Source organism: Mus caroli, chromosome 12 (assembly GCF_900094665.2).
Source record: "Mus caroli chromosome 12, CAROLI_EIJ_v1.1, whole genome shotgun sequence".
Lineage (NCBI taxonomy): Eukaryota > Metazoa > Chordata > Mammalia > Rodentia > Muridae > Mus > Mus caroli.
In genome coordinates this window covers 100,246,064-100,258,196 of record NC_034581.1, presented here as the reverse complement: position 1 = coordinate 100,258,196, position 12,133 = coordinate 100,246,064, and the positions used below count along the sequence as shown (strand labels likewise).

Below are 12,133 nucleotides of genomic sequence, written 5' to 3'. Positions count from 1 at the left end.
ACCAACTTCCTAAAGGCATTTAGCCTAAAAGCTTCAGCTCTAGCCATCCATCTCTCAAAGCTTCTGACCCTGAAATACAGAGTCTCGGCAACACTTTTTAAAGACCAGGTAGATCAAGCCAACCTAATCTACAACACATTTTTTAAAAACATAACAAGCTGGGCATGGTGACTCTTGGCTTAGAATCCCAGGACTCTGGAGGCCGAGGCAGGAGAATGGTCCTGAGTTTGGAGCCCTGTTGTACTACAGAAAAGCTATCTTGCGAGATGTGAAACAGCACCTAACATTTTGCAGAAATGTGTGCCTTTATGCACTTCTAAAAGCAGAACATGATGGAATGTTCCATACTCCTAGTTAAAAGAACAGTAAAAGGTAAAGAAAGTGATAAATAAATACTACAATCTAATACTTGGGAAGTTGAGGCAAGAAAACCTACAGTTGAGGGCTAACCTAGGCTACAGAGTGAGACAGTATTTTGTTTTGTTTTGTTTTGTTTTGTTTTTCAAGACAGGATCTCTCTGTGTAGCCCTGGCTGTCCTGGAATTCACTTTGTAGACCAGGCTGGCCTCCAACACAGAAATCCACCTACCTCTGCCTCCCAAGTGCTAGGATTAAAGGCATGCGCCACCACTGCCTGGTGAGACAGTATTTTTAAAGCCAAACAAAAAGAACTAGAAAGATAAGTTCAGAAGGTAAAGGGCACTTGCCACCAAACCTGAGGACCCTAAACCAACTCCCACAATCCTTAGAACTGTAGATCTAAGCAACGTGTAGGGCAAATGTACCTGCAAACACATAAATAAATCTAATTAAAACTTTGTACCTATGGTGACAAGATGGCTCAGTAAGTAAAGATAAAGACACTTGCTGCCAAGCCTGAAAACCTGAATTCACTCTCAAGAAACCACATGACAGAAAAGAACTCCCACAGCTGCTGTCTTGAACTTCAAAATGCACAATGTGGCATGACTAACAACTCCCTTCCCCCCAACACACACACACACACAATGTAAAGATGTGACTTCCAGAACAGTGAGATCTGCTCTCAACATCCCAAGAAAAAGAACTACAACAACAGAGAACGGCCATGAAGAAGGGGAACTGTGAGGAGAGAGGCAAATGACTTAACACAGGAGGACACATCTGCAGTAGTATTTTCTCAAATAGTTACTTTGCTATACAACTTACACAAAGATCCTGGACACCAAATGCTGGAAATCTGGAACAGGTTGTGGCTCTTCTACAGCAGATCCACTCACTCTCTTAAAACTTTGTAGCAAGTACCCCTGAGCTCTTGTCTCTAGCTGCATATGTATCAAAAGATGGCCTAGTCAGCCATCACTGGAAAGAGAGGCCCTTTGGACTTGCAAACTTTATATGCCCCAGTACAGGGGAACGCCAGGGCCAAAAAGGGGGAGTGGGTGGGTAGGGGATTGGGGGGGTGGGTATGGGGGACTTTTGGGATAGCATTGGAAATGTAAACAAGGAAAATACCTAATAAATAAATAAATTAATTAATTAAAAACTTTGTAGCAATTACCCAATCAAAAACACACCATCATTCTATGTTAAAATTGAAGCTTAACTTGATGCCTAGTCTTTGAAAGCAATCAAATAAATTACAATAATAACTTATTTACCAAAACAATCCCTACATATTTAAACGTCATTTAAGCAGTAAAAAGAAATCTGGGCAGAAAAGGAACAAGGAACATCTCAAAGGTACTGTAATACTGGGGACTAAGGAGATATCTCTGGTTAAAAGCACTTGCTGCTCTTGTAGAAGACCACCAGAGTTCAGTTCCCAGCAATACCCATATTAGACGGCTCATTACTACCTCTAATTCCAGCTAGGGGGATCTGATGTTGTCTTCTGGCCTCCATGGTCACACTTATATGCTCATACCCTTTTCCACACACAATGATTAACAATAATAAAACAAAATTTTAAGCATTAATTCTCAGCCAGGTATACTGGTTTATCCCTGTAATCTGGTAACACACAAGGTTGAGATAGAAAGATTAACAAGTATCTGAGGACTGTCAAGGCCACACGCTAAGTTCCAAGACTTTCACAAGGAGTTTTAGCATTAATCAGTAACTTAGCAACAGGGGGCTAACCTCGGGTTCTAAAGATGACTAATTAACCAGTCCCTTGTTTTATGCCAATCATACCAGTTATTTAGAACACAGCTTGGGGCTGGTGAGATGGCTCAGTGGTTAAGAGCACTGACTGCTCTTCGGAAGGTCCTGAGTTCAAATCCAGAAACCACATGGTGCTTCACAACCATCCATAATGAGATCTGATGCCTTCTTTTGGAGTGTCTGAAGACAGCTACAGTGTACTTACACATAATAAATGAATAAATAAATAAATAAATAAACACATAAATAAATCTGTAGAACACAGCTACTTTTCCTCTTTAAACTCAGGCTGGCCTGTAATAATCAATCCTCCTGCCTCAACCTGCTGGGTACTGAGACTACAAAAACAGAACAGCATACCTGGCCACGATATTAAAAATTTATGAAAAGATGGGTCATCCATCCAGTCTTTAGTAAGCAGCAGCGTCCATGGGTCAAACAAATGATATAGTAAGTTTCACCCAAGGGTTAAATAAAGTATGATGAAGCCCAAAACGGAATTGTCAATTCTAGGTTGACTGAGGAAAGAAAAGAACATAAGTTGTTCACTCAAACGCTAGGTCACTTTCCCTGTCTTCTTAAGCTCTGTCTGTCCTGGAACTCACTCTGTAGACCAGGCTAGCCTCGAACTCAGAAATCCGCCTGCCTCTGCCTCCCAAATGCTGGGATTAAAGGCTTGTGCCACCACGCCCAGCTAGCTAGCTACTTTTTAAAATTTAGTTCTATTAATGCACTCACAGCTAGCTGCTCAGGAAAATCACTTGAAGCAAGAAGTGCTTAGGCCAGCCTGGACAACAATAAAATCTTTCTCTTGTCTTTTTTAGAAACAGCATGTACTGGGCATGGTAGCAGCACATGCTCTTAATCCCAGCACTCCAGATGCAAAGACTGGCAGATCTTAGAGTTCAAAGCAAACCTGCCCTACATAGTGAGTTCCAGGACAGTCAGGACAATACAGTGAAACACCATCCAAGAAAAAATAACAGTAAATTAAAAATTCTTTGAGAACTCCATAAAATGTATTTTGATCTCACTCATCTCCTGTTGTTCCCCTAATGCTGCCTAGATCCACAAAGACCTTTCCCAAAGACAAAAAATAACTGAGACCCCAGGTTCCACTGTATACTGCATTATTATACAGTATTACTACACTGCATCTATAACAGTAATATAGTAAGTACATGTTCACATACAGTAAATGTTCCACACACTAAACAAACTGGAATTTTCCTTCCCCTCTGTAGTGCTGGGAGAACTCCTCCACTGAGCCAGACATATCCCTAGCCCTTCAAAGATGTGTTTTTAGCTGAGAGGCAGGCGGATCTCTGTGAGTTCAGGACTAGACCGGATTTGAGTTCCAGAACAGCCCAGGAGGGGAGGAGGGGGATCATATTTTAAGTTTTTTTCTTTTCTTTTTTTTTTCCTTTTGGTTTTGAGACTGGGTTTCTCTGTGTAGCCCTGGCTGTCCTGGAACTCACTCTGTAAACCAGGCTGGCCTCAAACTCAGAAATTCACCTGCCTCTGCCTCCCAAGTGCTGGGATTAAAGGCCTGTGCCACCACTGCCTAGCTTAAGTTTTTTTCTTATCATTTTATGTATAGGAGATCTGAGAAGGCATGGCACGGCAAGGCTCACGTAGAGAACACACAGCCCTATGGAATGATGAGCTCCTTCCACGTTTACTTGGGTTCCAGGGACTGAACCTGGATGTACTTTTATCTGCTGAGCAATCTCACTCGCTTGCCCAAAAGCTAATTTTTAAAATAAGTTTGGAATACTGGCATATTCCTGTAATCTCAGTAAGGGAGAAATGCCAGTTTGTAACCAGCCTGCAATGCATAATAACAAGCCCTTAACCAACCAACCACCCCTGCAAACAATTAAGAAATAGGGCTGGATAGATGGCTCATCGGTTAAGAGCACTCACTGCTCTTCCAGAGGTCCTGAGTTCAATTCCCAGCAACCACATGGTGGCTCACAACCATTTGTAATGGGATCCAATGCCTTCTTCTGGTGTGTCCTTTAGACAGCTACAGTGTATTCATATAAATAAAAAAATCTTAAAAAAAAAAAAAAAAAAAACCCTAGGAAATCAAACATGGTTCCCAACACAATATGGAAAACTAGGATGAGAATTCCAATATGGAATCCAGAGTTTACTATGTATCAACCTACAACTCAGTACCTTCAAAATTATCAAGCATCAGACTGGCAAAAATAGTTCAATAGGTAAACGAACCTGTCGCCAAGGTCTGATCACCTAAGTTCAATCAACAGAACACACGGGTCAAAGAATTCACTGCTTCTTCTCTGATCATCACATGCCCACTGTGGCATACACTCACTACTCACACAAAAACAAGAGTCAACCCCCCCACCCATAGACACACAAGTAAACAATGTTTAAAAAAACTACCAAGGGCATCAACTTAACCACTGTTAAAGGGAACTGCCTTGGTATTCGATGTTATAAAACACCGTGACCAAAAGTAGCTTGGAGGAAGAAAGGGTTTTTTTTCAGCTTACACTTTAGGGTCCATGATGAACAAGTCAGGGCAGGAACTCAAGCAGAAGCCTGAAGTCAGGAATTAAAGCAGAGGTCATGGAGAGAACACTGGCTTACTGGCTTGCTCTCCACAGCTTGCTCAGTCTGATTTCTCTCTCTTTTTTTTTTTTAATGTTTTTTTTTTTTTTTTTTCTTCCCTGAGACAGGGTTTCTCTGTGCAGTCCTAGCTATCCTGGAACTCACTCTGTAGACCAAGCTGGCAGAAATTCGCCTGCCTCTGCCTCCCAAATGCTGGGATTAAAGGCGTACGCCACCACCACCGCCCGGCTCAGTCTGATTTCTTATACAATCCAGGACTACCTGCCCAGATATGGCACCGCCCCAGTGGGTTGGGCCCTCCCATATCAATCATTAATCAAGAAAATAGCCTATAGACTTCCCTACAGACTCGCCTATAGGCAATATGATTCATCTTCTCAACTGAGGTTATTTTCCTGGTAACTTCAGCTTGTATCAAATAAACAAAAAACTAACAAGGACAGAAACTAATACGGTCTATGTTACTGCTTTGTACATTATAATCTGATACTGTACAATTAGTTAAAAGCTGTTGTGCAGCCGGGCAGAGGCAGAGGCAGGCGGATTTCTGAGTTCGAGGCCAGCCTGGTCTACTAAGTGAGTTCCAGGACAGCCAGGGCTATACAGAGAAAAACCCCCCTTCAAAGAAAAAATAAAAAAAAAAAAAAAAAAAAAAAAGCTGTTGTGCACAGTGACTATACCAAATTAAAGGCACAAAGAAATGAAAACTAGCTAACCTTACAAATGGTCTTGTTTTCATGAAAAGTAGATTTTTAAAACTTGCCTAGAAGCAAATGAAGGAAAAATTTAAGTATTCGGATAGCATAAAGTTGACCTACCCAGTATGAAATGTTCTGTTGAACTAAGAAACTTTAAGTTATGTTATTATGCCAGAAAGATATTTTTGCTTTAAGTAGAAAAGATGAAGGTGTTCAAGGAGAAGGAATCAAACATGCTCATAAACATGCTTAAACGAACACAGCACTCCAGAAACCATAATCAGCAAGCAATTCACCCACATTAACTTGGAGCTGGGAAGATGTCTCAGTCAAGTGTTTGACACACAATCATGAAGATCTGAGTTCAAATCCCTAGCACCCCTCTAAAAAGCCAACTCCCGGCCGGGCGTGGTGGTGCACGCCTTTAATCCCAGCACTCTGGAGGCAGAGGCAGGCGGATTTCTGAGTTCGAGGCCAGCCTGGTCTACAGATCTACAGAGTGAGTTCCAGGACAGCCAGGGCTATACAGAGAAACCCTGTCTCAAAACACCAAAATAATAATAATAATAATAATAATAATAATAATAATAATAATAAATAAATAAAAATAAAAAGCCAACTCCAGCTCCAAGTGTCTGTAATCTGTAACCCCAACCCTTCTGGGAAAGGAGGCAGAAGTGGGACCCCAGAGAGCAGTGGCCAGCTGGGGAAGCTTACTGCATCAACTCCAGACTCAGATTTGCTATCTTAAAAAGCAAAGTGGAGAGCGAGAAAGGAAGACACTCAAGGACAATCTCTGGCTCCACAAGAAGCATACATGTGTGCACCTCACCCACACATACATGTGTCCTAAAGATTATCTAATACCTTTTCTTTACCCCATTCTTCAATTAGTCCATTTTTGCTCTCAATAGTGCCTTGTTTTTAAGTTATGTTTCTCTTAGATGCCTGAAATTAAGTAACTAAAGTTGCAGCCTTAAAGAAAATACAATCACTGTGTAACAAAAAAACTATTCTGCATATTGTGTCCATCCTGATCAATGTTAAAAACAAACCACCAAGCCCGGAGTGGTGTCACCCGCCTTTAATCCCAGCACTTGGGAGGCAGAGACAGGCAGATTTCTGAGTTCGAGGCCAGCCTGGTCTACAAAGTGAGTTCCAGGACAGCCAGGGCTATACTGAGAAACCCTGTCACAAAAAAAAAAAAAAAAAAAAAAAAAAAAAAAAAAAAAAAAAAAAAAAAAAAAAAAGAAAGAAAAGAAAAGAAAAGAAAGAAAAGAAAAGAAGAGCCCACCAGCTCAGCCCTCAGACTACTCTAGGGCTACACAGAGCAGCTCTGTGCACCAAAATTTATTATACTGCAAAATTATAGTTGAGAACTGAAACACTTGTTTACAGAACAAGAAGCCCTCAGCATAATATTCCTATGAAACAGGAGTTTCAAAAAAAAAAAATCCTTTAAGTAGTAAGAATAAAGTACATTTTTGTAAATCTCAATTCCAGCTAAGCAAAATATGGCTTGATTCCCCTATCAGCTTCTGCACTCAAGTCTACTTCAATAAATTGTTTTGGTTGATACACACGAATATAACCTGGCATCATATCCTTTTCCTAATTTACAAAGTAAGGGCTCACTGAATTACACATATCTTCTAAAAATGAACAGGTCCTACAGCATTCTGGTATCACTTACCCAAAGCATGATTCATGCTTAAAGTTCCGATTATTTCCTGGCCACAACAAATACTCCAAGTTGTTTTCTGTGAGCTGACAACAGCCTCACTTATTCTTGAGTTTAAGTGTCCCAATGTTGAATACTCAACAGAAACATCACAAGTCCCATGAATACAGTTATTACTTTAAGTAACTCACACACAGTACTCTTCTCAAAATTAATATTCTCCATTCTAATGCCACACCATATTAAAAAGACAATCTTAAGGGTCAGACTTTTATAAATCTAGCATTTTTCTTTCTTTGAACTACTAGGGATGGAACTCAGGACCTCATTCCTGCCAGGCAATTCCTGCTCAGACCTCCACTAGCCACATACCTCCCAGCTAAAGCTGGCATTAAGCTTCAAACATTTTTCCACCCAGCTGAGAGATGCCATCATTCCACCCTTAAAAGTCTGGAGCACAAGTGAGAAGCCAGCCTGAATGGTAGCAAGACCCTGACCCTGTCTCAAAAAAAAAAAAAAGCCGGCCGTGGTGGGGCACGCCTTTAATCTGAACACTCAGGAGGCAGAGGCAGGCAGATCTCTTGAGTTCAAGGTTAGCCAAGGCTACACAGAGAAACTGTCTCAGAAACAAAGAGAGGGAGAGAAGGAAGGAGGGGAAAGGGAGAGAGAGGTAAACAGACTCACTCCTTGACAGAAGAATAGAGGAAGGGACAAGAGATGAAAAGGGTACCAACGAGAGTAGTACTCATATACAAGCATGAAAACATCACAACAAAACCATTATTTTATATATTTATATTTTAAAAAAACCTACAATGTTTGCTAATAAACTGCTGTCTCCTATCTTTGAGATAGGATCTTACTTTTATCATATAGTTTAAGTTGTACTCAAAACCCTCTCCTCCACTTCTAGAGCTGAGATTACAGAACCAACAAAAGCTTTCAACCCTGTTAAAGGGATCCCAGTAATGCACCAGCAGACCATACTAAGCCACAGCCACATCATATTCCCCAGCAGGACCCAGCTCTACCTTTTGGGTTTTTTTTTTTTGTATTGTTAGTTATAATTTTATTTGAATGGAATTGTGTTATAAACTTTTTGTCCTTATTTCCTTTTCTTTTTTTTTTAAATTAGGTATTTTCTTCATTTACATTTCCAATGCTATCCCAAAAGTCCCCCATACCCTCCCCTCCCTCCCTCACTCCCCTACCCACCCACTCCCACCAGCTCTACCTTTGACTCTAGGCAAGTCCCCCGCCCCATTTTCTTAAGGTAAAAGCCTTTTATACACCCACGAGAACTACTGTCTTCTAAGTCTCACTAAATAGTTCTGCCAACAACTTAAACAACATTCTGAGACTGTTGCTAAGTCACTGGTACTGGTACAAAGAAAGATATGGACACTAGCATATGGCACAGAGAATAAAATGTCTATAATAATATATACTTTGCATTAATGCAGTGGTTCTTAAACCACGAACAAAGTCACTCAGAGTACATCTGGAAAAGTCTGGGGACATCTGTGTGTTTGCCATTGTGAGAAGTTCCTGGGGTAAAGCTGTTGACATCCACTAAACAGGTCAGAGGTACTATTACACACCCAACAAGACATGGGAAGGGCCCTCCAGAAATTACCAGGGTTACAGCACTTAAGTGAGAAACTCTCTTAATGGAGATCGCAGAAATTTCAAGTATTTTAAAAAGCTTTTGCTTCCTCCATAACTTTTCTAAGTTTCACCACTATGGCAATCAAAAGGTACCAGCATTTTCCAAATTATGTATGTAATTATACACAAACCATATACCTTTGAGAATGTTTTGTAACTACTCAGTCCATTCTGACCATTCGCTGAGCTGTCTATGCTTCAACCCCAACTTACATTGTCTAAATTTAACAGACACACAAAAGCCCACACTGGATACCAAACACAAACTATCCAGGAAATCTCAATTCAAAAGATCAAAGGTAAAAGTCATGGCAAGTGATGCTGGCACACAGAAGAACAAGGCGTTCCATGGAGAGGTGAGCTCAGGGACAGAGCCCTCAAGAAACAAAGTTACGAGGAGGAAGGCAGGCCTGTCCTCCTCAGCCAGGCAGTCTTGGGTTTGTTTCCCTGGATTAAAAGCCCCAGTACACTCTGGATGGAGATAGAACAGCTTGTAAGAAACTGGCTATAGAGTTCAAATCCCATGAAACACACAAAAAAGGGGTCATGTGCATGTCCATCTGTCTTGCCTCCATTTTTTTTACACCTAAAGGAAATAGCAGACTGAAGAACTTCAAGCATAGACCTGGACATGTGCGGTGCTCATGCAGCCTCCTTGTACCGTTCTACTTCAGAAGTCCACTGAAATAAAAACTGCAGGAAACCTGTACTCTCCCTCCTACCTCCACTCCCAGACACAAGATAACATTTCTAATCTGAAGCCTTCCCTATAGAGTGTGCAACCATATTTTTTTTAGCACTGATGTATCAGAAAGAAGTCTGGATGAGCTAATACAAGGTTATCATGTGACAACACCCCACTCACTCACATCTACCTGAACCCCACTGAAAAACACCAAACATCTTTCAGATTCTATTCTCACGCCCCTTTACCCTTGTTCCATGAATAAGGAGTCAACGGGAACTTTGTGGTTCCAGCAAATGTTATCACTACAGAAATACAGCTGACATGTCTCTGGACTTAAACACCAGGGTCCAGTAAAGCTAGCAAGCTAGCGTGTGAGAAAGAAGAGCGCATGAAATCCAATTTTAAATTAGTAAGTACAACCCGAGATCTGTCACATTGACGCTATGTCCAAAATAAACTGCCTCTCTTGCTTGGAAGAAAAGCAGTCGCACGACCTAAAGCCTTTCCGCCAAGATAGGTTAGTTGGAACATAAAGCCCTCATCTACTTTCGAATCCCAACAACCGGCTTCCAAATATCTTTCTTAGGAGAAAAGGGGAAAAGAGGGGGAAATTAAGTAAAGAAAAATCACGGTCAAGTGTGTAAAGTAGACCTAGCGGCATTAGAAGGCCTAAGTGAATTAGCTCAAAGCGTACACTCGCAATCACAACACAAGTGACCGGAGGGCAGGAGCGATCAGGTAGCGCGCCGAAGCCAGGTTGCCTAGTCACAACAAAGCAGGGACGCCGCCGCCCGCAGCCCGCCGTTCCGGAGCTGCCCCCGGGCCGCCAGCGCGGCCTGCTCCCTCCTGGTCCCGGTTCCTCACCCGCTCCGAGGAGGGAAGCGGAAGTGGGGAACTAAGGGGCTGGACGGCGCCATGGTGAAACCCGGACAGGAAGGAACCCGGGAGCCGCAGCCCGCCAGTCCGCTCCGGGCGCCGTTCCGCTTGGGGATCTTGCGGGGGCCCCGCGCCCGAGGAGCCGGAAGCCGCGGCCCGGGGCGCCCGTGCGCCTCCCCTCCCCCTCCGCCACCCCCGGGGCCCGGCCGGCGTGCGCCTCACTCAGCACGCCAATCACTTACAACGGCATCGTCTCCGGCGCCGGCACCGCCCAGTCACTTCCCCCCCGCGACCGCTGCCGTCCTGGGCATGATCCACCGAGGCGGGAGGGACGGCAGCCTACCTCAGCCCCGGGGCCAACCCAGTCCTGCACCCGTGCCCCGCCGCTTTAAGCGCTTCTCCTCCTTCCCCTTCGTCCTAACATGGCGCCCGAGCGCTACCACAGCAACGTTCTAGAACCGCTGACGCCGCCACGCACACCGAGCGCGCGCCTGCGCGCGCGCTGCGCGACGCCGCAAGGCCTAACGGGAAATGTAGTTCTCGGCGTGAAGCGGCGCTTTTCCTCCGGTGATCTCACGCTTTCGTGGTAGAGCGTGGGATGGGTGCGGGAGGCTCCGAGCGAGAGGCTGTGGTTCATTCGCTTGGCGACGCCGTCCTGGCGAATGACAGTGACGCAGCCGTGGCAGCGATGAGAAGGGGGCGCGGCCCAAGCGGGCGCCACGTGCGAGGCAGCCCAAGCGCGGGGGATGCCTGGGACCGAGGGCTGTTCCGTGCCAGTTGCACCACCGCTGCGTGGGAGAACTGCTTTTTAAACATCGTTGTGAGGACTTAAATGTGTTAGAGCCCGGTACAGAGCCTGTCCCAGAAGTGTGGCTGTGGATCCCCTCCCCTGACGATGACCCTCTGCATCTGTGTTGCCCAGACCTGTGCTTCTTGTGCAGGGCTGGGGATTCTGGACCAAGGCAATAATTTAATAAAATTGACAGTAACCTTTGGGGTTTTTGCGGGGTTTAGTTTTTTGATTTTTGTTGTTCTTGTTTGTTTTATAAGACAGGCTCCATGAAGCTACTAGCCCTTAGTTTCTGATCCTCCTGCCTCCACCTCCTGAGTGTTGACATTACAGGTGTGGAACACCACTACCAATTTTATATGATAGATTGGAATATACTTCTGGGTGTGACTATGACCTTGTCTCTGTGCTGAAGAGTTAATGCAGTTGGGCAGGTGAAGTTCCGGGTTACTGGACCATACTCAGAAAAAGGAGCCATCCCTAGTATGATGGGTTCATCTTAAGATAATGTATTTTTCCTTCCTAAAATTTCCAGCCCCCTGGCACACTCCTTACGCGGTTTGGCCAGGTACGCTCACCATTCTGTTCTGAGTAATCATTAGAGTAATCATTAGAAAGACCCAACTATTCCTTTTTCTTCTCGTAGCTTCTTTAAAGAAGCTTTTGGAGGTCCCCTGCACTTAGGGCTTCCTTTCTCTCCTAAAGCTCCCTCCCCATCCTGTGTCTCCAGTTGGCTGACCTCCATGCTAGCTTATCTCAAGTGGCATGGCTCCCCCCACCCCCATTCTCATGGCAGCTGGAAGATTTACAGCTTGCCTGCCCTGGATATTTTCTTTTCTTTCTTTCTTTCTTTCTTCCTTCCTTTCTTTCTTTCTTTTTTCTTCCTTTCTTTTTTTTTTTTTTTTTTTTGGTTTTTGGAGACAGGGTTTCTCTGTGTAGCCCTGGCTGTCCTGGAACTCACTCTGTAGACCAGGCTGGCCTCG

General features: G+C 43.8%; 1 protein-coding gene across 7 annotated transcripts in view; it reads right to left on the bottom strand.

Annotated features, from left to right (window-relative positions):
* The window catches only part of Papola (poly(A) polymerase alpha), a 53,477-nt gene extending 42,644 nt beyond the window's left edge, over positions 1 to 10,833 (bottom strand). For 5 of the 7 annotated variants that reach the window (XM_029484261.1, XM_029484263.1, XM_029484262.1 and 2 more), the window contains exon 1: positions 1,189 to 1,331. In XM_029484261.1, the coding sequence (XP_029340121.1) occupies positions 1,189 to 1,310 (122 nt within the window). In that variant the 5' untranslated portion in view covers positions 1,311 to 1,331. Of the gene's footprint in view, positions 1 to 1,188; positions 1,332 to 10,602 lie in introns of those variants that run through there. The other 2 variants (XM_021178513.2, XM_029484266.1) reach the window with 1 other exon arrangement.
* Positions 10,834 to 12,133: the final 1,300 nt, after the last annotated feature.